Genomic DNA, 27,115 nt, shown 5'->3' on the forward strand with positions numbered 1-27,115 from the left:
AATCTATGATCACTTGAAAAATTGTTAGCATTTTCATTGAATAGTGATTACGCATTCAGATAAAAGGGAAACTCATACATTCTCTCGTTAAAAATAATAAGTGAAACATGGTTATATGGAAAAAACAGAAAACTCCAAGAACATAAAAATTTCTTATCTTACCACCGAGATCTAGCCACTGTTACCATTGCAGTTTGCTTGTTGATGTTGTTGTTACTGTTTCAATGCAGATGTGAAAAAGAACTGTGTCTGAAAGGAGCTTCTTGAGACATTAGGGTTTGAATTCGTATGAAGCACTATGTATTTCAGGCAGGTCCCACAGTATAAAGTTAGACCAGAATGCATTCTGAAGATGCAATCTTTATATATAAGGTGAATAATAAATAGGTGATTTATCATAAGGCTGGTGAGCTCTTTTATGGCTAAGGTGAACAAATTGGATTTTCCATAACAAATACTCTAACACACAATTTTTTTTTATTGTTGTACAAGTACAGTTGTCTCCATTTTCTTGCCACCATGTTCTCCCTCCCCACCTACCCCCACCTCCCACCCTCAATCCTTCCCTTCTTTGGCCTTTGTCCATGGGTCCTTTATAAATGTTCCTTGACGACCCTTTCTCTTCTTTTTCCTGTTATTTCTGTCTCTCCTCTCCTCTGGTTACCATCAGTTTGTTCTTTATTTCAGTGTCTCTGGTTATATTTTGCTTGCTTGCTTGTTTTGTTGATTAGGTTCCACTTATAGGTGAGATCATATGGTATTTGTCTTTCACTGCCTGGCTTATTTCACGTAGCATAATGCTCTCCAGTTCCACCCATGCTGTCACAAAGGGTAGGAGCTCCTTCTTCCTTTCTGCTACATAAAATTCCATTTTGTAAATGTACCAAGTTTTTGGAGCCACTCATTTACTGATGGGCACCTAGGTTGCTTCCAGCATGAGGCTGTTGTAAATTATGCTACAATGAACATTGGGGTGCATAGATTCTTTTGAATTGGTGTTTCAGGATTCTTAGGGTATAATCCCAGCAGTGGAAATGCTGGGTCAAAAGGTAGTTCCATTTTTAGTTTTCTGAGAAAATTCCATACTGTTTTCCACAGTGACTGCACCTGTCTGCATTCCCACCAACAGTGCACTAGGGTTCCCTTTTCTCCACAACCTCTCCAACACTTATTTGTTGATTTGTTTACGATGGCCATTCTTACTGGTATGAAGTGGTATCTCATTGTGGTTTTATTTGCATCTCTCTGATGGCTGGTGATGCTGAGCATCCTTTCCTATGTCCTCTAGGCCCTCTGTATGTCCTCCATGGAGAAGGGTCTGTTCAGGTCCTTTGCCCATTTTTTAATTGGGTTATTTGTGTTGGAGTGGAGTCATGTTAGTTCTTTATATATTTTGGAGATCAAACCCTTGTCTGAGTTATCATTGGCAAATGTGTTTCCCCATACGGTTGGTTCCCTTTTCATTTTGCTGATATGTTCTTTAGCAGTGCAGAATCTTTTTGTTTTGATGAAGTCCCATTTGTTTATTCTTTCCTTTATGTCCCTTGCTCTAGGGGACATATAAATGAAATATTACTGCGTGGGATATCTGAGATTTCCCTGCCTATCTTCTCCTCTAGGACTTTTATGGTATCATGACTTATACTTGTCTTTTGTCTATTTTAAGTTTATTTTTGTGTATGGTATAAGTTGGTAGTCAAGTTTCATTTTTTTGCATGTAGCTGTCCTGATCTCCCAACACCATTTGTTGAAGAGGCTATTTTTACTCCATTTTATGCCTCTGCCCCCTTTGTCCACTATTAATTGACCATAGAGACTTGGGTTTATTTCTGGGTTCTATTCTGTTCCATTGATCTATGTATTTGTTCTTATGACAGTACAGGCTGTTTTGATTCCAGTGGAGTTGTAATGTAGTTTGATGTCAGGTATTGTGATCCCTCCTACTTTGTTCTTCTTTCTCAATATTCCTGCAGCTATTCAGGGTCATTAATGGTTCCATATATATTTTTGAAATAACATATGATTTTTTTAAAGCCCCCACTTTCTCCTCTTTCTCAGCCCATGGTTGGACATTGACCATTCCCTAAACATCTCCCTCTCACTATATTCACCACATTATTATCATGTTCTTCTGTTTATCAGTCCTCCCTCACACTAGATCGGGTGGCCTTGGAGGATATAGGACCTAGGTTATATCTATCCACCCTTATGTGCTCAACAGATGGCATGACTTACAATTTTCTATAGGAACTATGTTTTACAAATTGTAGTGATGAGATGGCTGTGCATGTCAGAAATAAGATTTCTAGAAGATTGAACAAAAAACTTTGTTCTTGCTATCTCAACATGTTGGAAAGCTTCTTAGCCTAAATTGGAATAATTTTGAGAGAAATTTCAATAATGACTTATAGGAGTCAGAATGTATATAAACTTAAATCTAATTTAGAATGTTAACCAGCTTGTTAAGTGTTCAGTGTTCTTGAGGCCATGAGATTGCGGCTATTCTTCAACATGCTCTTCATCTTCCCAAGGAGGTGATGGCTACTCCATGCATCGGTCATAGTATTTATTCACCAACAGGTTGCCCCTTTTCAAGACTTATGTTAAATACTACACACACACTCAGACATCATATACAGGGTCTGGCAGAGGTAACACCTTCTTGAGTGTGGTTGGTAGGGTAATAATATGGGTGAAATAATTTATAGTTTTAATTTGATCAATTCACCTAAAATGTCATATGGTGTGCTTGAGTGTGATATTGTTATGTTACAGAATTACATGCTTATCATTTTGAAATAAAAGATTTTGTAATGAAAAAGGGGAATTATTTGTGCTGGAGCCTGTATAGAGACATAGCTCCAACCCACCCCCTAAAAGAACAAAATAGAGATTTTGTTCTTTTATCCTTAACCGATGCTAGATAAAAACTTTTTGATTTTTTTATATATATAATTTTCATATATATATAAATTTTTTCATACGTATGAAATCTTAGAGACACACTTCTGTGTAAATTTTTTGTTCCATTTAATTATTACATTTTTCTATATTCTAAAGTAGTCTTAAATATTAATGGCTGTGAAATATTCCATTCTGTGTATATACCATTATTTATTTAGCTAATTCCAAATTATTGGGTACTTTGGTTACTTCCATGATTTATATTTTTGGATACTATTGGAAGAATCATTTAAAAATATTTTTGAAATGATAGGGGTATTTAAAAATATTTCATATGAGTTTCAGGTGTACAGCATAGTGGTTAGACAATCATATACTGTACAAGGCATTCCCTCCAGGATTTCCAGTACCCACTTGGCACCATTCTATATTGTAATAATGTGGTTACTATTATTATAAATATTATTATTACAGTGATATTGTTATTACAATATTATTGACTATATTCCTTATGCTGTACTTTACACCTCTGTGACTGTTTTTGTAACTACCAATTTGTTCTTACTCCCTTCACATTTCTACCCAGGCCCCAGATGCTTCTCCTGTCTGGCAACCATCAGTTAGTTCTCTGTATCTATGAGTCTGTTTCATTTTTTTTGTGTTTTTATTTTGTTCTTTAACAGTGCATGAGGGTTCTCTTTTCTCTACATGCCAGCCAACACTTGTTTTTTTTTTGTGGATTTATTGATGCTACCATTCTGCAGGTGTGAGGTGATATCTCATTGTGGTTTTCATTTGCATTTCTTTGATTAGTTACAATAAGCCTCTTTTCATATGTTTATTGGCCATCTGTAAGTCTTCTTTGAAGAAGTGTCTATTCAGGTCTGCCCATTCTTTAATTGGATTTTTTTTTTTTGGTGTTGAATAGCATGAGTCCTTTATAAATTCGGGACATTAATACCTTATCAAATGTGTCATTTAGCGAATATCTTCTCAAATTCTGTAGGTGTGTCTTTTTTTTTTGTCGGTGGTTTCCTTTGCTGTACAAAAAAACTTTTTAGTTTGATGTAGTCCCATTTTAATCTTTTTTCTGTTTCCCTTGCCCAAGGAGTTATATCAGAAAAATACTGCTAAACAAATGTCAGTTTTTACTGCCTGTGTTTTCTTCTAGGAGTTATACGGTTTTGAGTCTTATATTTAAGTCTTTAATTTATTTTGAGTTTATTCTGGCATATGATGTAAGAAGGTGGTCTAGTTTTATTATTTTGCTAGTATCTCTAATTTTTCTGACATGATTTATTGAATAGACTGTTTTTATACCATTGTATGCTCTTGCCTCCTTTGTCAAACATTAATTGACCATATGGGTGTATGTTTATTTCTGGGCTGTCTATTGTGTTTCATTGATCTATATGTCTATTTTTATGCCAGTATCATGCTGTTTTGAATACTGTAGTCTTGTAGTATAAATTGGCATCAGGTAGAATGATACCTCCTACTTTGTTCTTCTTATTCAAGATTGCTGTGGCTGTGTAGGGTCTTTGTGGTTCCATATAAATTTTTGGATTATGCGTTCCAGTTCTGTGAAAAGCATCATTGTTGTCTTGGTAATAATCATGTTGAATCCATGGATTGACTTGGGTAGTATGGACATTTTAACAATATTAATTTTTTATATCTGTGAGCACAGTATATGCTTCTTGTCTGTGTACTTTTAGTTTTTTTTCGTGTCTTACCATTTTCTGACTACAGGTCTTTTACCTCCTTGGTTAAATTTATTCATAGTGTTGTTGTTTTTTTTGAGACAAATATAAATGGGATTTCTTAGTTTTCCTTTCTGATAGTTCATTATTAGTGTAATGAATTTCTGAATGTTTATTTTGTATTCTGCTACTTTACTGAAGTCATTTATCAGTTCTAGCAGTTTTTTGGAGGAACCTTTAGCATTCTTTACATACAGTATTATGTCATTGTAAATAATGACAGTTTTTCTTTCTTTCCAGTTTGGATATCTTTTATTTCTTTTTGTCTGATTGCTGAGGCTGGGACTTCCAGTGCTATGCTGAATGAGAGTGCTGAAAATAGACATCCTTGTCTTGTTCCTGATCTTTTTTTCCTGATTTTTTTATTTTAAAATATATTTTATTGATTATGCTATTACAATTGTTCCATTTTTTCTCTCCTTTATTCCCCTCCCCCTGTATCCCCTCCCACCATCATTCCCCCACCTTAGTTCATGTCCAAGGGTTATACATTAAAGTTCTTTGGCTTCTCCATTTCCCATATTATTCTTAACCTCCCCACTCTATTTTGTACCTGTACCTTATTTCCTGTACTTTATTTTGTACCTTATTTATTCCCTATACCTTTCCCCCCATTTGTCCCACTCTCCCTCCCCACTGATTACCCTCCATGTGATCTCTATCTCTGTGATTCTGTTTCTGTTCTAGTTGTTTGCTTAGTTCATTTTTGTTTTTTTAGTTTCGTTGTTGATAGTTGTGTTTGTTGTCATTTTACTGTTTGTATTTTTGATCTTCTTCTTTTTCTTAGATAACTCCCTTTAATGATGAACTCCTTTAACTTGACCTTATCTGGGAAGCACTTTTTCTACCTTTTGATTCTAAATGATAGCTTTGCTGGATAGAGTAATCTTGGATGTAGGTCCTTGCCTTTCATAACTTCGAATACTTCTTTCCACCCCCTTCTTGCCTGTAAGAAATCAGCTGATAGTCTTATGGGAACTCCTTTGTAGGTAACTATCTCCTTTTCTCTTGTTGCTTTTAAGGTTCTCTCCTTATGTTTAATCTTGGGCAATGTAATTATGATGTGCTTTGATGTGTTTCCTTGGGTCCAACTTCTTTGGGACTCTCTGGGCTTTCTGGACTTCCTGGAAGTCTATTTCCTTTGCCAGATTGGGGAAGTTCTCTTTCATTGTGTTTTCAAATAAGTTTTCCTTTTCTTGCTCTTCATCTTCTCCTCCTGGCATCCCTATGGTTTAGATGTTGGAACGTTTAAAGTTGTCCTGGAGGATCCTAAGCCTCTCCTCATTGTTTTGAATTCTTGTTTCTTCATTCTCTTCTGGTTGAATGTGTATTTCTCCCTTTTGTTCCAAACCATTGATCTGAGGCCCAGTTTCATTCCCTTTACTGTTGGTTTCCTGTACATTTTCCTTTATTTCTCTTTGCATAGCCTTCACTTCTTTCTCTATTTTGTGACCATACTCAACCATTTCTGTGAGCATCCTGATTACCAAGTGTTTTGAACTCTGCGTCTGATAGGTTGGCTATCTCTTTGTAGCTTATTTCTATTTTTGGAGCTTTGATCATTTCTTTTTATTTGGGCCATTTTTTTTTTGTCTTGGCCCACCTGTTACATAGTAAGGGGCGGAGCCTCAGGTATTCACCAGGGTGGGGTAACCCACGTTGATGCATTGTGGTTTTGTATGTCGGGGAGGGGTCAGAGAGGGAACAGTGTGGCTTGCTCCATTCTCTGCTGGTTTTCACTCACTTCCCCCACTACCCACAAGCAAATTCAGCCCTTTTGGTGATTCCCAGGTTGGTGGGTTTTTGTAACTCCTAGGACCCTGTGGGTCTCTCAAATGAACTCTCCTGTGAGGCTGGGAGTTTTTCCCACCACTACAACCCCCCAGTTTTTTCAGTCAGGTTTTCAGGCTTTATTTCCCCATGCTGTGGAACCCTGGGTTGTGTGGTCTGTCTCGCTACCCAGTTGTTCCTCCGTGTTTATCCACATGCAAATGTGGGACCACCCAGTGCTCCAGTGGCCACCTGGCCCTGAGTCTTCTCTGCTCAGCTGCCCATCTTTGCCCCTCCTACCAGTCTGGATGAATGTTTCTTCTTTAGCTCCTTGTTTATTGGACTTCCATACAGTTCGCTTTTCGGGCAGTTCTGATTGTTTTTCTTTTTAAATTTGTTGTTGTCCTTCTTTTGGTTGTGTGAGGAGGCAAAGTGTATCTACTTATGCCTCCATGTTTGTCAGAAGTTGTTCCTGATGTTAAGCAAAATATTTTCAGTTTTTCTCTGTTGAGTATGTTGTTGACTGGTGATTTGTTATGTATAGTTTTTATCATGTTGAAGTGTATTCCCTCTATTCCCACTTTGCTGAGAGTATTTTTTCATAAATGGGTGCTGGATTTTGTCAAATACTTTTTCTGCATCTGAGATATGATAATATGATTTTCATTTTGTGTATAGGGGGTATCATGTTAATTGATTTGTGGAAATTTACCAACCTTGCATCCCAGGAATAAATCTCATTTTATCTTAGTGTATGATCTTTTCAATGTACTGCTGAATTTGGTTTGTTAATATGTATTTTCTTTGAAGATTTTGCATCTATGTTCATCAGGGATATTGGCCTACAATTTTTTCTTTGTACTGTCTTTATCTGGTTTTGGAATTAGAATAATGCTGGCCTCATAAAATGTGACTTTTTTGGAATAGTTTGTGAAGGATAAGTGTTAGTTTTTCTTTGAATATTTGGTAAAATTCACCTTTGAAGCCATCTTGTCCAGGACTTTAGTTTATGGGAGTTCTTTTGATTAGTATTTTGATTTTGTCAGTTGGAATTGGTCTGTTTGGATTTTCTGTTTTTGCTTGATTCAGTTTTGGATGATTGTATGTTTCTAGGAAATTATGCACTTATTCTCAATTGTGAAATGTTTGGCAAATAGTTGTTCATAATGTTTTCTTATATTTGTATTTCTGTGGTGTCAGTTTTTTTTTTTCCATTTTCTGATTTCATTTATTTGGGTCCTCTTTTTTTCTTGATGAGTCTGGTTAAAGGCTTATCAATCTTGTTATCTTTTTTAAAGAACCAGCTCTAGGTTTAACTGTTCTTTTGTATTGTTTTTTAGACTTGATTTCATTTAGTTTAGCTCTGATCTTTAGCATTTTCTTCCTTCTAATCACTTTGGGCTTTGTTTTTCTTTTTCTGTTTCCTTTAACTGTCAGGTTAGATTGTTTACTTGAGATCTGTTTGTTTTTTTGAGGTAAGCCTGTAATGCTCTGAAATTTGCTCTTACAACAGTTTTTACTGTGTTATATAGATTTTGGGCTGTTGTGTTTATGTTTTCATTTGTCTCAAAGTGTCTTTTGATTTTATCTTTGATCTGTTAACCTATACATTGTTTAGTAATATGTTATTTAGCCTCCATGCATGCATTTTCAATTTTTTCTTGTAACTAATTTCTAGGTTCATCCCATTTTGGTCAGAAAAGATGCTTAATAGGATTTCAGTCTTCTTCAAGTTATTGAGACTTGTTTTGTGCCATAATACATGGTCTATCTTAGATAATGTTCCATGTGTACTTGAATGTATATTCTACTGCTTTGAGGTGAAATGCTCTGAAAATATCAATTAAATCCATCTCACCTAGTATATCAATTAAAGTCACTGTTGTCACATTGATTTTTCTGTCTAGAAGATCTAGCCATTGATGTCAATGGGATATTAAAATCCCCTACTATAATTGTATGACTCTGTTTTTCCCTTTATGTCCATGTGATGTTCTTCACATATTTAGGTACTCCTATGTTGGGTGCATAAATGTTTAGAAGGGTTTTATCCTCTTGTTGGATTGATCCCTTTATCATTATGTAATGTCCTTCTCTGTCTCTTAATAGTTTTTTTTTTAGTCTGTTTTGTCTAAGTATTGCTACCTCAGCTTGTTTTTTGTTTCCATTTGCATAACATATCATTTTCCATCCCTTTACTTTCAGTCCATGTATCTTTCATTCTGAGGTGGGTCTCTTGTAGACAGCATATATATGGATCTTTTTTCTTGTCCATTCAGCTGCCCTATGTCTTTTAATTGAAGCCTTTACTCCATTTACATCAAAAGCAATTATTAATAGCTACGTATTAATTGCCATTTTATTTTTTTTATAAATATGTTCCTTTGGTTTTTTCTTCTTCTTCAAGAAGACCCTTTAACATTACTTGTAGTACTGGTTTGGTGGTAATGAACTCCTTAACTTTTTCTTGTCTAAGGAGTTCTTTATTTCTCCTTCTGGGTAAAGTAGTCTTGGTTGTAGGTCCTTACTTTCTATGATTTTGAATTTCATGCCAGTTCCTTCTGGCCTGAAATGTTTCTGTTGAGAAATGAGATGACAGTCTTTTGGGAGCTCCCTTGTAGACAATTAACTATCTTTCTCTTGCTGCTTTTAAGATTTTCTCTTTGTCATTAACCTTTGCCATTTTAATTATGATGTGTCTTGGTTTGGGTCTCTATGAATTCATCTTGTTTGAAACTCTCTGTACCCCCTGGACAGTGTACAAGCTGCTGTGTGGCAGCTGACCCTATGAAGATTAATTTTTCCCAGCAGGGTCTTGTGCCTGATGAAATGCTTCATTAGGTATGCTGCCTATAGACCTAACTGGGTCATGCTGATATGGTCTGAAGCCATCAAATGTGTTGGTTTAAATGCAGCTTGTGACTGGCCCTGGGTTGCCTGTTTGGAGCTATAAAGCAATCCATAGATTGTGGCTGCCTCTGCTGGTCCTGAGTTTTCATGGAAGGGGCCAAGTCTGGCTTCCACTAGCACTGAGCCCAGGGGCAGTTCAGCAAAAAGGCTCAAGTTACCTCCACTTGCTGTTTGACTCTTAGGCTCAGTTGCAGAAAAAGCCTCTGACAGTATGCCAGTAGTGTAAGGTAGGGGCAGGTGGTGTTCACCAGATTGACACAGATTCAAACTTAGCACCATTCATGGTCTGAGTCCACTTAGCAAAATTCTCAGTGCACACAAAGGCCAGCTGGCCACCTGCTTAGGGTAAGCAGACCATGGTAGTGTGGCAGAATCTCAGGGAGTCTTTAGGGTCAGGCCAGCCAGGTGCATCAGGCTGAAAGAGACCATGATTTTTGGCCATGTGGAAGGAACGTCTTGCACAGGAACAGTGGTGTTGATCAAGGGTAAGAGGGAAATATGACCCTCGTCCTCTGTGTCTCTGACACTTTTCAGAGAGCCTTCCAAGAAAGTGTGCTCAGCAGGCCCAGGCTTGCCACAGCCAGTTGACTTCTCTGCAAGGGTGGGGCCACAGGGGGTCAGAAGGGTGGGGCCAGTATATCTCTTACTGGGGAGGTATCAGGGCTTGTGGAGTGGGAAAATGGCCTTTGCCCTATAGCCACAGACCTCCATCTTTCCTTGTGTATCTCTTACAGCTTCTAAGTTTGCCCATACCTCCTCAGGAGCCCTCTAAGAAAGTCTGCACCATGGGCCTGGGCTGACCATAACCAGCAGATTCCTCTACAGAGTGTGAGCTCAGCAGGGCCACAGGGAGTCCGGGGGTAGAGCTAGTGCATTCCTTCATAGTGATGTTGTAAGAAGGAGAGCGGTTGATCCAGGAAAGATGGTGTCTGTGGGCAGTGTTGGAGAGGGACACAGCACAGCAGCCTTGGCAGCTGTCCCATAAGCTCTCTCCCTAAAGCAATACAACCCAGTCTCTCCCTGTATGACCCCAGTCTGCTCTGAGCTGCCTTCCCTCTGCTGGAGCCCAGGGTGAGTGGCTATGAATGATATGTTTGCTGACCCTTCAAGAGGGCACCTGAATTTCTAACAGACTCCCATCTCTCCCTGGTGGATGAAATTCCAGCTGATTTTTAAAGACATTATGTGAGCTACTCTTACCAGCTCCAGTGCTTTGGGCTGGAAAGCTCACATGGGATTGAGATCTCTTTGTTTTAGGGGGGAGCTTTGCAGCTAAAATATCCCTTCAGATTTTCAACTGACATATTTGGGTGTGGGGCCAACCCTTTCCATGCCTGTCTCCTTCCTACCAGTCTCAAGTGGCTTCTTCTGTAAATCCTTGGTTATAAGACTTCTGTTTAATTAGTCTTCTTTAATTAATTTAGGATGATCTATAATTTAGTTGTGTTTATGGTTTGGTCCTGGGAGGAAGTGAGTGTAAATTCCACCTAGTCTACCACCACCTCGATTGTCTGAACATATCTTTATGTACATGCATTACAAAGTTTTGTTGGTTTGTGCTTAAGGTTAAAACCTGTCTAGGCATTGGAATTGAAATGTTTAACTAAAATAAAACTTAGGGTATAACTTTTCCAGTTATTTGATCATGGAAGAAGATAGGTATATAATAGATAATTGATAACTTTGGGAGAACTAGATAGAGAGTCGTGTCTGGACTTCTGTATGTGGTCATAGGATACTGACTCAGGGTGGAATCTTTGAGACCATTCAGTCCAATCCCTTCCTCCTTACTTGTGTATTCTGGTATTTCTATTTCCTCCACTAGCCCTCATAGTTTTCTGGTTCAGATTGTGCTGAGGGTAAATGGTCTCTGGCTCTAACATTCCCAGAAGATATTTGGAAGTCATGTGATTTATGGACCAATTCTTTCTTGTGTGGGATTGCCCCACACATCTCAGGGGCTCTGGCAGCTTTGGCTCTAGCCCACCAAATGCTAGTGGGCACTCCCAGCTTCTGAGCCAGTCACAGATAGCTTCCAAAGTTTCTAAATGCTCCCTAGGGAACATACCACTACCCACTTGAGAAATGCCAATCTGTATGATGGATGTTTAAAACTATGTTTTAGGAGAGTATTAACATGATCGATTTTATACATGTAGAAAAAGCAGTTACATTATGGTATTATGGGATTCTATTTTGGTTACTATTGATAATATTATGTACAGAGACATACTGGAAAGACATAAATCAATGTTTTATTGGTGGTTACTTTCAGGTGGGATGATGGTGGATGATTTAAAAAATATTGTTTTTAGCCCTGGCTGGTGTGGCTTAGTGGATTAAGCATGGGCCTGTGAAGCAAAAGGTCATCAGTTTGATTCCTAGTCAGGGCACATGCCTGGGTTGTGGTCCAGGTCCCCAGTTGGGGGCACATTCAAGGCAACCACACATTGATGCTTCCCTCCCTCTCTTTCTCCCTCCCTTCCACTCTGTCTAAAAATAAATAAATAAAATCTTTAAAAAATATATTGTTTTTGATTTCCAAATTTTCCCCCATTGAGCCCCTATTAAGTTTTCAAATCAAGAAGTTGTTCATAAATATGGAGCCATAATAAATTTGTTAAAATCTCTGCACTCATATGATGTAATTTTACTTTCTCTGTTCTGGTGTTTTGTTTGTTTGTTTTTGAGCTGTTCTATCTCAAGTTGAGGTAAACAGGAATATTAGTAGAGTATTAGGAGAAAATGGATTTATTTTTAATTTTCATTAAGTGAAAGAAACTTAAAAGGTATTCTCAATGATACCTGCAACTTTTATGGTTTGGGTCAGTTCGGATCAGAAAGCAAATATTAAAGGTGACTTTTATAGAATCAGATGATGCTTAAACCAAAATTTGTGTCCTAGACACCTCTTTCTTTGAGTGTTTTAGCCTGCAGATTTGCCTCTCTGATCAGTAATCCACCCTTGCCCCTCAGAGAGACACTGATCCAGGTTTTATTCATTGTGTGCCAAGACCACGTTGGTAAGGCAGCTTTGTACTGAAGCATGTTTGGCATTTGTTGTTTGCTTTTAAATGACATGATAGAATCCTAACTAACATATACTCTGGGAATAGCAGGTACAGGGGTGTGGCTTATTGAAGACACAGACAAATGTCTGGAAGGCTGGAGAATACTGAATTGTGAGAGGATGTGATGTCAGAAAGGCTGGCGGTGGCCAGACTGCACAGGGCCTGCTGCCCAGGGTGTGAAGTTTGGATTTTGTGGAAGTCCAGAGAGGAGCCATTGTGGGTTATAAATGGGAATGGCATGCCCAGATGACATCTTTAAAAGACCACTCTAATGAGTGTGTGGTGTGAGGAGACATCTTGGAGGCTAAAGCATCCTCCTTGTGAAAGGTGATGGTAGCAATGAAGAAGGCATGGATAGGGCAGAGGAAGGTAGGAGACATAACTTTTTAACATTTTGAGAGAGAAAGAAAACTTTTACTAGACACATGTAACATTTAGGCTTGTTTAATATTAATGCCTACCCAAGTCCTCTGTGCTTTCCTTTTAAGTTCTCTTGTTTTTAGAGCTATCCTTAACTTTTTATGATCTAAAAGTTAAAGCGTCGGAAGGCCAAGCATCAGATATATCACAGTGCTCAGTGCAATAAGGATTGTATTTAATAGTCATCAGATACTCATCTGTCATTCAAATTAGCCACTTCCCTCATTATTACTCATGATCCCTGTGCCCTTAACTGTATCTGCACCTGAAGTAACTCTTCATTTGTGTGCTACTTTTTTTCCTCTGTCTGTCTCTGAAAGCTCCAGAGAGACAGGGATTGTGTCTCCTTAGTTACATTGCTCACTTTATTACATTAGGCTCCTCAAGATATCCAAGCCTCAGAGGAGGCCTTGGGTACAGGGAGGTAACCTTGGGACACAGGCACACAGGAGGAGAAAGAGCTGACAGTAGGTGTGTAACTGAACACTCTTGGTAACTAGAATTAGTTCCCTGGGGCCTCTCCGAGGAAGTGCATAGAAAGTTCCCAGATCTATCCCTCTGAAAATTTGGGGTTTCAGTGTTTAACCACACATTCTTCTTTCTGTTTCCCCCAGGGGAGGCAGCTCTCCCACACTTCCAGGCTGAGGGATCCAGTTCTGTTTCTCAAAATCCTTGAAGTAAAAAAAGGGAAGAGACTTGGCAGGTGCTCAAGGGGGATGATGTGAGTGAGCAGACCTGACCACAGAGCTGAAGCATCTGCCGCATCCTCTCTGTCTCCTGGACCGAGCACTGCCTGGCACAGGGAGCAGGGGTCTAATAATCACTTATTAAAGGAATGCAGTAAATGAGATGATACAAGCAAAGTGCTTTGTATTGTGCTCAGCAAACCAGATGCTGCTATCATTACTACTGATAAAAAAGTATTATTAAGATCTTAGCTCCCAGTGAATCCCCTGTACCTAATATCCCTTCCCAAACTCTTCCTTCTGGTTTATGGAGTATTTTGAACCATACACATGACAACTCCCTCTCCTTCCCTCTGCCAGTTCTAACATTTGCCTTGTGGGTCTGACCCACTCCTCACCCATTCTCTGGGCATTGGAGTGGTTCTGACTGTTTCCAGGCTCTGTTTCAGCCCACCAAGGTGAGGCGAGGTATCTATTTTAGTGCAGCTGGGCTGCCTTGTGTTTGGAGTTTCTCATGGTGTCTCCAGGGACACAGCACTTTCCTTTTCTGAAGTGTGTTTCCTGGGACCCAGGACAGAAACATTCACAGAAGTCTCCCACCTATGCCCTTTAGCCATTGGTCTCTTCCCAGGTTATTGTACCTGGGCCTTTAGGATAATGTTTCCTAATTACATCTTTGTTTCCTCTATGGGAGTCCTTTGACCTGTACAAGTACATACATTGGCTTGGACATACACTGACATTCATGAACATCTATTGACTTCTCGTTCTGTTTTTTTTTTTTTTTGTAGTGATTTCTTTGAGAGTCATTTAAAACTCTGTGCCTTGGTTACTTTATCTTTGAAGTTGGCTGCCCAATGCTTAATCTTGACTCATTAGCATGTAAATTTGGGGAAAAAAACAGTAAAGCAATATCTTTAATACAGCTTAGACTCCCTAGAGAAAGAAACTTTATATTTACTGGTATCAAGGGTAGTTATTGTTGTTAATAATATTACTGGAATTTATTGGCATCTTGTCTGTGTCTGCATATACAGCTATTGTTCGTTCATAAAGAATGTTTTGCTTAGAGGGTTGTCCTCTTGGGATATATCTTTTGTTTTCAAAAGCTTCAGGAAACAAGAGTCATACAGCAAGCTGGCAGCCATGCAGGTGTACCTTGGTTGTCCCGTGTCGCTTTCTAATACAGACTTTCTAATATAGAGACTCAGTTTAAGACAGTAGAGTATCTGGAACTCTTAAATGTGTAGGCACCACTTGATTTTAAGGTTCTAACTTTATATGAAGCACTCAGAAAGTGTGTTGGATGCTCTCTTTTTACTCTCCTGCCCTGGTTTTCTATGTATGGGTTAGAAAGACACTTGCTAATCTTTAGCAGGTCTCCTTGGGGAAGAAATGGGTTTGCTTGTGGGAATGAGAGTCATCCCTCCTGCCAGGCATGCTCCAATCGGAGGAGGGCACACGAATTTTACCATAATCGATGTACATACTCAGGCATATATCAGAATCAGCAGCAGCCCACACTGAGTGTCTACTAGGTGCCAGATGCCAGGATTAGCCCTAGAATAAATGTTAAGCAAGACTCATGATCTCTGCCCCATGAGCTCATCATCATGAGAAAGAGACAAATCAATAATTATACAAATACACAAGTAGATACTAAGACATCCTACACAGTAGATGTAGAAGATCGGAATACAGTAAGACATATCGAAGGGAAGACTGATTGGTCTGGTACCAGGTGTCTAAAGGACAGATGAGTTAATTAGGAGGGAACATGGAGAGGGTAGAGCATTGCAGGCACAGGAGCAGCATCTACGAAGGCTTGAGGTAGAAAGGGGCTCGCCGTGTCTGAGAACTGAAAGAATGCCCGTGTAACAGGAGCACAGGAAGGGAGATGGATAGGAACTGAGGATGAAGGTGTGGACAGATGCTAGGTCCCTCAGAAAGTCATAGGATACTTGAAGAATTTTGGTCTTTATTATAAGTACAGTGTGCAGAAAGTTAGTGACAAGGTAGTGTTGTATGGGAATGATGTGGGGAGGGTAGAGGAATAGTAGGGAGGCAAGGGAAGCAGTCTAGAAAACAGATAATGGTGGCTTGGCCTAAGGTGGTGGGGAAAAGAAAGATGCAAAAATTATTTGGAATAAGTAATTAAAGCAAGAAATATCAGGCATGCCTCCAACTGGGGACCTGTCCCATAATCCAGGTATGTTCCCTGACTGGGAATTGAACCTACAACCTTTTGGTTCACAGGCCAGTGCTCAGTCCACTGAGCCACACTAGCCAGGGCTGACTAAGTGATCCCACTTCTAGGAATATACCCAAAGGAATCCAAAATACTAATTTGAAAGAACCTAAACACCTGTATGTACATTGCTAGGTAATTTATAGTCTTCAAGATATGGAAGCAGCCCAAGTACACATCAGTAGATGAGTGGATAAAACAACTATGGGACATTTACACAATGGAATTCTACTTGGCTGTAAAAAAGAAGAAAATTTTACCCTTTGCAACAGTATGGATGGACCTGGAGAACATTATGTTAAGTGAAATAAGCCAGTCAGAGAAAGACAAAAACCATGTGATTTCACTTATATGTGGAATCTAATGAACAAACTGAACTAATAAGGAAAATAGAGACAGACTCATAGATGGAGAGCAAGGTGACAGCTAAGGGAGAATGGGGGAGGTGAGGAGGTGGAGGGACTGAGCAAAAAGGAAAAAGGACTTGTGGACTTGAACAGCAGTGTGATGATTACTGATGGATATAAGAGGGATAAATGATAATGGAAAAAATACAATAAAAAACTGAAAAGGAAAAGAAGTTAAAGGACTTAGTAATAAATTGATTGTTGGGTTTGAGGGAGAGGAAGGTGTCAGATAACCCTCACATGCCTTCCATGAGCAATTGGGCATATGGGAAAGCTCTTCGCTAACTTAGGGAATATGCCCCACTGCTCATTTAATTATGGAAAGCTGAAATGTTGGTATAAATCAAAAATCCTCAACAAAAATACTGCTTCACAAATGATCACATCTGTGGTTGGAGATTATTCGTAGGCCAAGAAAAGTGTCTTCATTCTTTGTTTGCTGTGCTATTTTGAGTTCCAGTCCGCCTCCCGAGGGAAGGCCACTGCAGGATGACCCTGCAGGCTGGCGTAGCACGTGCTTTCATGTTCCAGTAATGTGGGAACACCAAATATTTTTAGCAAAGTTGCTCTTCAGTCAGCTAGCCATGATTTTGCAGTCACAATCTGGCAAGAAGTCCTTTTAATATCAGCAAACAGTTAAGTTTTGTGTTTCTCTGTTGAGATGTGCTTTTATTTTGAATTCTACCATTTGGTGGCAGCAGTAATGTGGTGGCACCATGGACAGCAATGGGGTGGTGATGGGGGTGGGGTTTGTTTGGGTGTTGGTGGGGATGATAATGGTGGCAGTAATAATACTGGTGGTGATGGTGGCGGTCTTTGAAGGCATTGCATTCTGATTGGTCCTAAGAGCCGGAATTGGGCCCTGGGGAGTCCACGCTGCATTTCCCTTTGCCTGGACCTGGGCTAGGGGGCAGGGTTGTAGTGAAGCTGACAGAAAGCCCTATCTGCCCTACTCATCATTGTCCTCCCCAGAAGACGTGCTTTATCTGTCTTCTATTGTTTTGAGTGAAGAGGGAAAAGAAAATTGGAGGGAGTATGATCCAGTTTTTGTGTTTAGGCTAGCTTCTAGCTAGGTTTGCAAATTATTCAAGCAGTATCTTCAAAGATATTAAAAAGAAGGGAATTTGAGATACCTAGCTACTGTTTCATTTCTTTTCATTGCTAAACTTTTCTAGTGAGAAGCTTTTGTTTGTTTCCTCTTCTGCCAAGACCTTCATTGTTTGCAATCCAGTAATCTGTTATCTCTACACTTTCATTCTCATTGTCTCCAGTTGACTGAGGTTTTCTAGCAGTGTGAGCTGGACTGTCCTCCTGTATGCTGTTCTTACCTTTCTTTTTCTCTGTATTAGCATCTGGTGCACCACATACCACTGGTTTATTTCCTTAGGTCACTTCTTCTTCTTCAAGAATGTAAGTCTCATGAGGGCAGAGCCTTTGATTCACTGTTTTGTTCCCCAATACTGCAATAAAACCTGACATAGAGTTGGTGCTTAATAATGTATTTTATGAATGTGAAGTTATCTAATTGCCCTATTAGGTCAAATGGGTATTATAAGGCTAATCCCATAGACTTACCGAGAATAAAACAACATAAGTAAACTGCCTAGCAGTCCCAGACAGGAGTGGAAAGGGCTGGTGAACTGAGACTCTTCTTTCTTATAATTTCTTTCTCTTCTGCATTTTGAGTTCTCTCCTGTTTAGCTTTTTACCTCCTTAGTGATGTGTCTCCATTTTTTTCATGGCTCTGCTTTCTTCTGTCCCATAACTGGCCAGTCTCAGTGACCTGCTTAGTGGCTCTGAGTAAGGATGTCCCAACTTTTATCTCTTTCAGTTATTTATTGATAGGCTTCAGTTATTATTAATAGAATATACAATTAATTATTCTTATTATGGTACTTTATATGATTATAGAATGCATGTGTTATACCTAATAGTAGTAGTAAGCATTATTCATGAACTGTCCTTCTCATGATGAATTATCCCATGAGTAGTTGCTATTATCATCTTCACTTTGTAGTTGAGGAAACCGAGGCTTAGAGATGTTAGTGTCTTGGCCATGGGTACACATCCTTAGTAAGTGGTAGATGAAAAGTCATTCTTGGGTCTGGTTGCTTCTGTTTTTTCATTCATCCACCCATCCAAAAGATGTGTACTGAGCAATGTGTACTGTGGCAGGCACCATTGCTAGGCTCTGGCCATGCAATACAGGAACAAGCGATGCAGAACCTGGGACCGTTGGACGTCACTGTCATGGTCACCACTCTCTCTGTCGAAAACACTGCAGAGAGCCCTGTCCTGGGGGTAGCCATGTGTGGGCATTTTCAATTCCCTATTTCAGCTACACTTCAATCTTCGAATATCTAAATCTAAACTCATGAATTGTCTCTCTTTATACCTGCTCCTCCTTACCCTAACCAAAATTACATATTTTTATATATCTGTTTGAAAAACCACATGTCATTTTCCTTGTCCCAAGGGCTCAAACTTTGGAATAATTTTGATTACTCTGTCTCTTTCATGTCACACTTTGAATCCACACTCATGACCTTCTGATTGTTTTTATCCTTGAAAACATCTCTCTGATCTATCTCTACCTCCCGAGTTCCTCTCCAGCATTCTAATACCAGCTCTTGTGCACTGATCCTTGACTTACTGAGATACCATCAAGGCTGGGTTGTAATTAGTTTTATCCTCTGCTTAAGATTGCACTAGATTGTATGCCTCCTAAAGGCGTAGATGCTGCTTATTGATCATTATCTCCCCGACAATGTACCGGGCACATAGGAGGTACTCGGATGATTATTAAGGTGCCTTTGATGCTCAGACCACAGTTCTCAAACTTGGAGATTTATTTGGAGATGATGAGTAGTTTTCCTGGAAGATCATGTGATTATATTACTTCAGGCTATTCTGTGCATCTCAGTAATACATACTATATTTTTAACCAAGTCTATATCTGCTTTCTTCCATTAATGTTTTCTGCTTGTGTATTTGTTTTACCATCTGCTGGCACCAAAGCCCTAGAAAAATTTCTGCTTGGAAACATAAATATCTTTCCATTAAAGATCAACACTCTTCCATTTTTCTGCTCTTACCATAACTCTATAGGAACACAATTTGAGAACCACTGTAAGTTACAAAGAAATTATAAGCCATTCAGAGTTTTAGATGATACTAGATGGGATGGGTTAATCCCTATACCCAAGAGGGTCCACCCGTTTTTCAGGAAAGAGCCACTTGGTATTTTCTGAAGCCCTGAAATCACTATGCGTGTGGCTCAGGGACCTGATGGGCAGAGGGAGCTGTGCCAGTGGTCTTCTTCCTCACTTGTTCACTTTTCTCACTTAAGCAATCTCTCCACGAGCTCATGGTCGGGACCCTCGGTCTTCCATCACATGCAGGAGGAACGTGCTGCCTTGTGCAGACATGGTAGACATCAGTATGACCTTCACAATTTTTACCTTTACCTCGTTCCCTTTCTCATTAGAAATAAATTGTTTGCACAGTTAGCAGTGTCTGTGGATTGAAAGAATGCTGCATTCTTAAGAATATTTTGAAGTGAGGTTGTGGTATTTCTAAATGTGCATCCTGGCTTTTAGAAGTCATTAATCTTGTTGGCCACTCAGAGGACATGCACATTTTCTTCAGAATTCAAATTGAGGTGGAATACTAACTGTAAATGATTATGCCTCACAGTAAATCTTTTTATAAATGACTTAACACCAACTAAAGTTTTTTTCATTAAGATAGCAGGCCTTTTGATACAGTTAATAACTATAATTCAATATGCTTATTATATAATAGCCTGAAAACTGCTGCAGAAAAACTTGGATGTTATGTAATAGATGCCATTGGACCATAGCATTTGGCAAATCATGATTTGGAGCTAAGCATCTGCCAATTGTGGAACTCGGTTTTTTGTTTCTAAGCTAAACTAAAATTGATTTGGAGTAGATTTGCCCATTTTTAAGTTCTTTTTCTTCTATTGGTAACTACGTGGTAGCAAAAGCCAGCTTCACCATATTACCCAGCAATTGCTATAACATTTATTGTGTTAGTTAAAAGAAAGGACGAAATTTCCAAAAGCTGTCTTAAGTGAACAAATGGTGTCATTATATGACAATTGTATCAGATCACATTCACTCATTAGAAAAAACTTTTAATGAATTAAAAAATATTGAATTTTCACTGAGGATTTAGCAGTATAGAAAATGCATACAATCACTGTTTTCTTAGCACTTACATTTAATATGGAAATGCAAATAAACAGTATAATATCATATAGTGATAAAAGCTGAGAAGAAAATCTAAGGTGTGATAGAGAGTGAAGGGGAGGGCTACATCTAAGAAGTTAGGAAGATCAGGAGGGTCTTGTTGGGAGGTGACAAAGGAGCTGAGCTTACATGATAACAAGAGTCAGCTCTATGAGATCTGAGGGATGAGCTGTCTGGGACAGCAAGGGTGAAAGTTTGAATAGGAAACCAACATTATGTGTGGAAGAAGCAGCGAGAAGGCCAGAGAAGCTGGAGTATGGGGAGCAAGGGTGAGAGTGGTAAGAGGTGGGGCCAGGAAGGCCGGCAGAATCCAAACACTGTGATGTGTTGCAGATCATTGTGAGTAGTCTGGACTCTGTTCTTTGGGCAGTGGGGTACCAATGAGGATTTTTCTAACAGGGGTATAGTCAGATCTGTCACCGCCAGCTTCAAATGTGCATTGTTGAAAGGTTTCTTTTAAATTGAAATAATTTTCTTTGTATTTTATAGAATAGACCAGAAGGCTGCCACTCTGCCAAAGGATGCCTTTGAAACTCAGCAGGACTTAAATGAGGTAGGTGCAATCATTGCTGCTTGTAGGAACTTGAGTTAGCCAATCGTGAAATTTATTTCTCTTTTTCCCAGTCTTAGGAAATCTCTCTCTGATTAAAACTTTAGGTATTTTGGTTCTTAAGTGAACTTGTTTTCCTTCTAGTTCTTTGGGCAATGTTTTTCATCACTCTGGAGCAAATACATTTAAAATATTATTTGCAAGACTGCTCATTATGTCTTGGATTTGAACCAAGTCCAGCAGTCACTTCATTACACTCTTTTCAATTTTGCTTCAGCATTGTGTAACCATGACTGTGACAGTTACATTTATAAAATTTTCTCTTAATTTGATTTCACCTCTCCCCTTTTCCTAACGGCTTTTGCTGTCACAAATATAATCATGCTTATTGTTCATCCTCAGAGCCTGATCGAGGGTGGTGTCTGCATTATGCTCTAAGTGTGCTTTCAGACATTGACGCTGTGTTTTCCAATCCAACTGGTTCCCACCAAACTGGGCATCATAATGTTAATAAGCTTGTTCTAGATTTTCTTTGAAATATATAATTTAATTCTTCTGTTGGAAATCAATATAATGGAATTAGGATCTCCATTATTACGAATGCCTTGGCTTGAGACATTGGCTTGGAATACTGTCTAGTTTTTCTTGTCCTAATTGTATAATTAAGGAGCAGTGGGTGGTATATCTGATTAGGATCACAGCAAAAAGAATGAAGAGTTGATGTTCAGATTCCAGGAAGAGAAATGATGGGCTTCAGGCAAATCGTTTATTTGTCATTTGAAGATGCATCTCCCCTCTCTTCCACCATCAAAAAAAAAAAGAGGAGGCAATGAACCAGCTTTAGGTGATTTTTTTTAACTGTAGAACTTGGCAGAAATGAATTCGATCAGGCAGCTAAAGGTAAACCAGCTGCCTGATTGAATCAAGTTAAATAACTGAAGTTGTAGAAAATGTCTTCAAGATAACAACACAGAACGCTGCTCGTTATTTCTTTGTGCATGGAGACAGCCTTCAAATTCCACAATCTCTCATGGTAACAAGAGTGGAAAGAGTTTAAAAGAAAAGAGACAAGAGCCTGAATCAATGAACGCAGATGTTTGCCCCACTGTGAACAAGCTAAGTGCTGCCTTTAAGCAAGTGATGATTTGCTTTGACGTAAGTGACTAGAAAAATGAGGCAGTTTTAAGAGGCAACTTGTGATAGGTTTCAAATACTTGGGAGAAACTCTGGTTTGTGAGCTGGAAACCCATGAGATTACTTGATAGTTGCAAAAAAGCTCTATTTGAAAATAGGTTTTTTTGTATTTCTCCACTATATTGCATTTGCAAATTACATGACATGTGCCAGCTTGCCTCTCTGGGATTACATGGGTGTCAGAGCGCTGAAGGGAGGCGAGGATCTGAAACAGCAGGTGGTGCCGTGTTTTACAAGTGCGCTCTTCCCTGAAAAGGAGGTGATGCTGATCCAGGCGGGTTGATGATAGTGAGTGTGTGCTCAAAGCGGGTTTGTTCCAGTCAGGGCACATTGTGTGTGCAGGTCTGCCTCCTGTCATGCCATGTCTGTTGTGACTAAAATTTGGGGGCCAGAGGAAACCTTAGAAAATCTTGAACAGAGCAGCACAAGTGGGTCCAAAACCATGTAGGAAGGTGAATGTGTTCAGTCTCATCAATAGCTACATCCTGTATAGTAGAAATATATCTAACTGCACCTTTTCCATCACTTTCCAAACTTACGGATACCACTCTTTTATGGAAGAACCCCATAATAATATTTCTTTAGGCAACAGAGTCCTAAAAACACAGAATCCTATGAAACACAGGTGAGAAGCTCTGCTTTGATATTTTTAATGAAATAGAAAATAAGTAGATGTGCATACACTCTAAGTGTACAACTGGATGAATCCTCACAAAGCATGTAACCAGCAGATCAAGGAACAACATTATCACCATGCCAGGCACCCTTTTGGAGTTCCTTCCACTCACTGCTCCCATGTGAGGATAACTTTTCTTCAGACTGACATACATTTATTTGTTTTGTATTTTTGAGATTTTTAGATACAGACTATATGTACTGTTTTGTGTCTGTTTTCCTTTACTCATTGTTATGTTTGTGAGATTTATATGTATTCAGCATGTACTTTTAGTTTTTATTCTCCTTGCTGTAATCCCTTGTATAGTGTTTCTAATTTTTCACTATTATGATCAGTTGTTAGTGATTGTAATTTTTTTATTGTTGTTCAAGTACAGTTGTCTCCATTTTCACCCCACCACACCTCTCCACCCCACTCATCCCCACTTCCTACCCTGGAACCTACCCCCTTTGGCTTTGTCCATGTGCCCTTTATACATGTTCCTCGACTTGACCCTTCTTCTTCTTTCCCCCATTATTCCTCTCCCCGCTTCCCTCAGGTCACTGTCATGTTGTTCATTATGTGCATGTCTCCATTTCTATTTTGCTCTCTTGTTGGTTTGTTGATTAGGTTCTGCTTATAGGTGAGATTACATGGTATTTGTCTTTCACTGCCTGGCTTATTTCATGTAGCATAATGCTGTCCAGTTCCATCCATGCTGCCGTAAAGGGTAGGAGCTCCTTCTTTCTTTCTGCTGCATAATATTCCATTATGTAAATGTATCACTCGTTAACCTTGGGTATCTTACTAGAACCCTGTATCTGAGTTTTGGTGTCTCTGGGACTATGCCACAGGAGTTGGTTTCTGGAAAACTGATTAAGTCTCTGTCCTGCCATTGACCTGAGCTATCAGACTCTGCCTCTGTGAGATATAGTAAAACTTTATTTGTTGGGGTTTCCTGGATCATAATTGAAAAATATTCTAGACTTGAGATATGTCAGTGTCTCATCTACCTTAATCCTTGGTTTTAGTTATTCCCCCATGTCCATATATTAATAAGTACTCAGTAGATCAAGGAGTTGTGCTGAATGGTATTATTTCCATAGAATAGGCAACCCTACTTTTCTAGTGAAATGCAAACCTAGGCTATACAGTTGGGGTTGGGTCTTAGTTCAGCATGGATTGAGGATTCTTTTTTTCATGTGTCTGAGGGGTTTTTTTCTATGTTACTGAAAGTCAATTTACCTGGCTTTAATAATAATAATAATAATAGGATTTTTTTGATTCACACAGCTGAAACTTTAGGATTGGAATAGGCTCCATGCATGGCTAGATTCAGGGATTAAAGACTTGTTTTATAGAAGCCATCTCTTTCCATCTCTTGACTCTGCCTTCTTCTAAGGACTTTATCTTTATGTCAGCTCTTCTCTAGGGACAGATTATTCTTACAGCTTGTAATCCCAGTGTACGAGGTCTATCCAGAAAGTATCCAACCACCTAATATGAAAAATAGAGACATTTATTGAAGAAGATACAAGAAACATTGTACATAGGACAATGAGGCCTCAGTCCCCTTCAAAGTAGGCACCTTGGGACCTCACATAGTTCTCCTAGAGTCTCTTCCACTGTTCAAAACACTCTGTAAAATCCTTTGTTGGAATCACCATTGGATGCCCTGTCATAGTTTCCTGAATCTCATTGACTGTCTGAAATCTTTTCTTTTTCAAAGGTTATTTTAGTTTTGGGAAAAGCCAGAAGTTGCAGGATGCCAAATCTGAGTTGTAGAGGGACTTAGGTCAACATTCTCAGGAGTTCTGCTTGTTGCAGGCCTCACGGAATGTGGATCACTTTCAACAGATTCTTGACCATCTTTGAAGCATTTGTGCCACACTTTCATTCATACTGCACTCATTACATTGTCTCCAAAAGCCTTCTGAATCGTCCAAATAGTTTCTGCAGAGGAATGTTCAAACTTAATGCAAAATTTGATGCGGATTTATTGCTCTACTCACTCATTTTGAATACAACAGCCACATAGTACACATGCTGACTCAACAGTGTCTGCCACCCCTACTGACTAGTACAGTGAAGTCATCATTGTTTACACATGCACATTCCAGACCACCCTTCTTTGCTGCCAGGTTACATCAAAGTCACACAAACCATTTTTGTTATATTAACAATGGTTGGACTTTTTCTATTACCATGTAACAAATTACCAAGAAGCTTACAAGCTAAAAACACCCATTTATTGGTTCATGGTTATGTAGGTCATAAATTTGGGTAGACACAATTGGATTCTCTGCTCAAGGTCACACAAGACTGAAATTAAGGCATTGGCTGCAATGGGCTATTATCTGGAAGTTCTGGAGAAGAGTCCACATCCAAGCCCATTCAGGTTGTTCCCTGAATTTATTTTCTTGCAGTTGTAGGACTGTGATCCGTATTTCCTTGTTGGTCATCAGCTGGGGGCATCTCTCAGTTTCTAGAGGCTTCTTGCAACTTTCCTCAAATGGATCCCTTCATCTTTGAGCCAGCAACACTAAATCCTTCTGTGCTCTAAACCCCTCTCATGTTGTCCAGTTTCCACCAACTGAAAGAAACCCTCTGCTTTTAAAGGGTTTATCTGACTGGGTCAGGCCCACCCAAATCATCTTTGTATCCTTGGTCAACTGAGTTAGAATTTCAATTACATGTATAAAAACCCTCCATAGCAGCACCAAATAATGTGATAGAATAAGCCAGCTATAGAATTCTTGGGGGCTATCTTTAGTATTCTGCCTACCACAAAATGGAAATCCTTCCTAGTTCTGAAAAATTCCATGTATGAGCCTCATTTATCTGTCTTGGGGCATGTGGCCCTTTCTTGACCCAGTCATTATGAGGTTGGGGTTTGGCTAGATTGGCTAGATGTAGACCACACTTCCTACTTTGGATCTGGGAGTGCTGTTATCAAAAGATGGATGAATGGATGCTGGCTGCATAATAATATTGGTCTCTGGAAGCAAAATATCCAAGGTAATTTTCCTGTGTGCTGGACCACTGCAGGATGCCATCTGGCATTCTTCTGGTGCAGTTTTCTGAACTGAGACAATGTGACCTTGCCTCCCTACCAGTATTTCTTACTCAGCTGGAAGCTGTAATGATGTCCTATGATGCATTTAGTTTTAGCCAAGTTTTCTTGTCACTGTCAGTGAGGACATCCTTTGGCCAATATGATGATGGTGTGAACCCTGGTTTTAATTTTCAGTTGGATGAACTGCACAGCAAAGAAACTCTGAGCTGTTTCCAGGGCATGTTTATTCTGGCCTGTCTTTCAGAGGCAAATATCTAGTCTGGCTTTTTGTTTTCAGGAGAATCAGGTCTGTAGCCCTCACTGTCCAGGGGATCCTTAGGGTGGTATTGGCAGAGAAGGCATAAGCCATGCCAGCAGCTGCCTCTATTCTTCCCTGTCTGAGAATTAACTTGGAGAAAGTTGAGAGGTATTGGGCCAGCAGAGAAGTTGTGGCAAGACTTACCAGTGCTGTCCCACTTGTGTTTGCCTTTTGACTACCAGCCTTTCCCAGCTTCCACACTCCATTGCAGCTTTGCCCCAGTGGTCCCTGCTCTGTCTTGTATGGCATCTCAGTTCTTTTCCCGGTCTCTCACTTTTTTGTTTAATCTTCTTCATGCTACTAACTTCCTGTCCTCTCATGGAAGGCTGGAAGGAGCTTTATGGAATTCGGTGGTTCCCCGGTATCAGCCTGTGTTGTAGTTAAAGGAGAAAAATAAGAACCATGTAGTGAGTTTTCCATGAGGCTAATGTGTACTAACAAGTCTTTAATTTAGGAAATGTTCTTAAAAATTTTATGTGGCCCTGGCTGGCATAGATCAATGGATTGAGCGCGGGCTGCAAACCAAAGCATCACAGGTTCGATTCCCGGTCAGGGCACATGCCTGGGTTGTAGGCCAGGTCCCCTGTGGGGGCCATGTGAGAAGCAACCACACATTGATTCTCTCTCTCTCTCTCCCTCTCTTCCCCTCTCTGAAAATAAATAAATAAAATCTTTAAAAAATTTTCTGTGTATTTTCCCATGTATTCTCACTTGTCAAAAGAAAAAGCTGATAGGTTTTATAATATATTCTGCTCCCTTTACCCCTACCAACTTTTAAAAAATATTTCTTCTGGTCCTACTATTACCAAAATTTTGCCTGAAAACTGTGATGTTTGGCTGTTTTTATCTAAGGCATGATTTTTTCTTTCAATAGTATTTGTTGAGAAGC

The 27,115-nt window shown here is 39.3% G+C and overlaps 1 protein-coding gene across 9 annotated transcripts in view; it reads left to right on the forward strand.

Moving 5' to 3' along the window:
* The window catches only part of FAM13C (family with sequence similarity 13 member C), a 125,953-nt gene that overhangs the window by 52,402 nt on the left and 46,436 nt on the right, over positions 1–27,115 (forward strand). For all 9 annotated transcript variants that reach the window (XM_045841818.1, XM_045841820.1, XM_045841819.1 and 6 more), the window contains one exon: positions 20,943–21,006. In XM_045841818.1, the coding sequence (XP_045697774.1) occupies positions 20,943–21,006 (64 nt within the window). The remainder of the gene's footprint in view (positions 1–20,942; positions 21,007–27,115) is intronic.

The sequence above is a fragment of the Phyllostomus hastatus genome, unplaced genomic scaffold (genome assembly GCF_019186645.2).
Source record: "Phyllostomus hastatus isolate PE091 unplaced genomic scaffold, TTU_PhHast_1.1 phas_contig_38, whole genome shotgun sequence".
NCBI classification, from domain to species: Eukaryota; Metazoa; Chordata; class Mammalia; order Chiroptera; family Phyllostomidae; genus Phyllostomus; species Phyllostomus hastatus.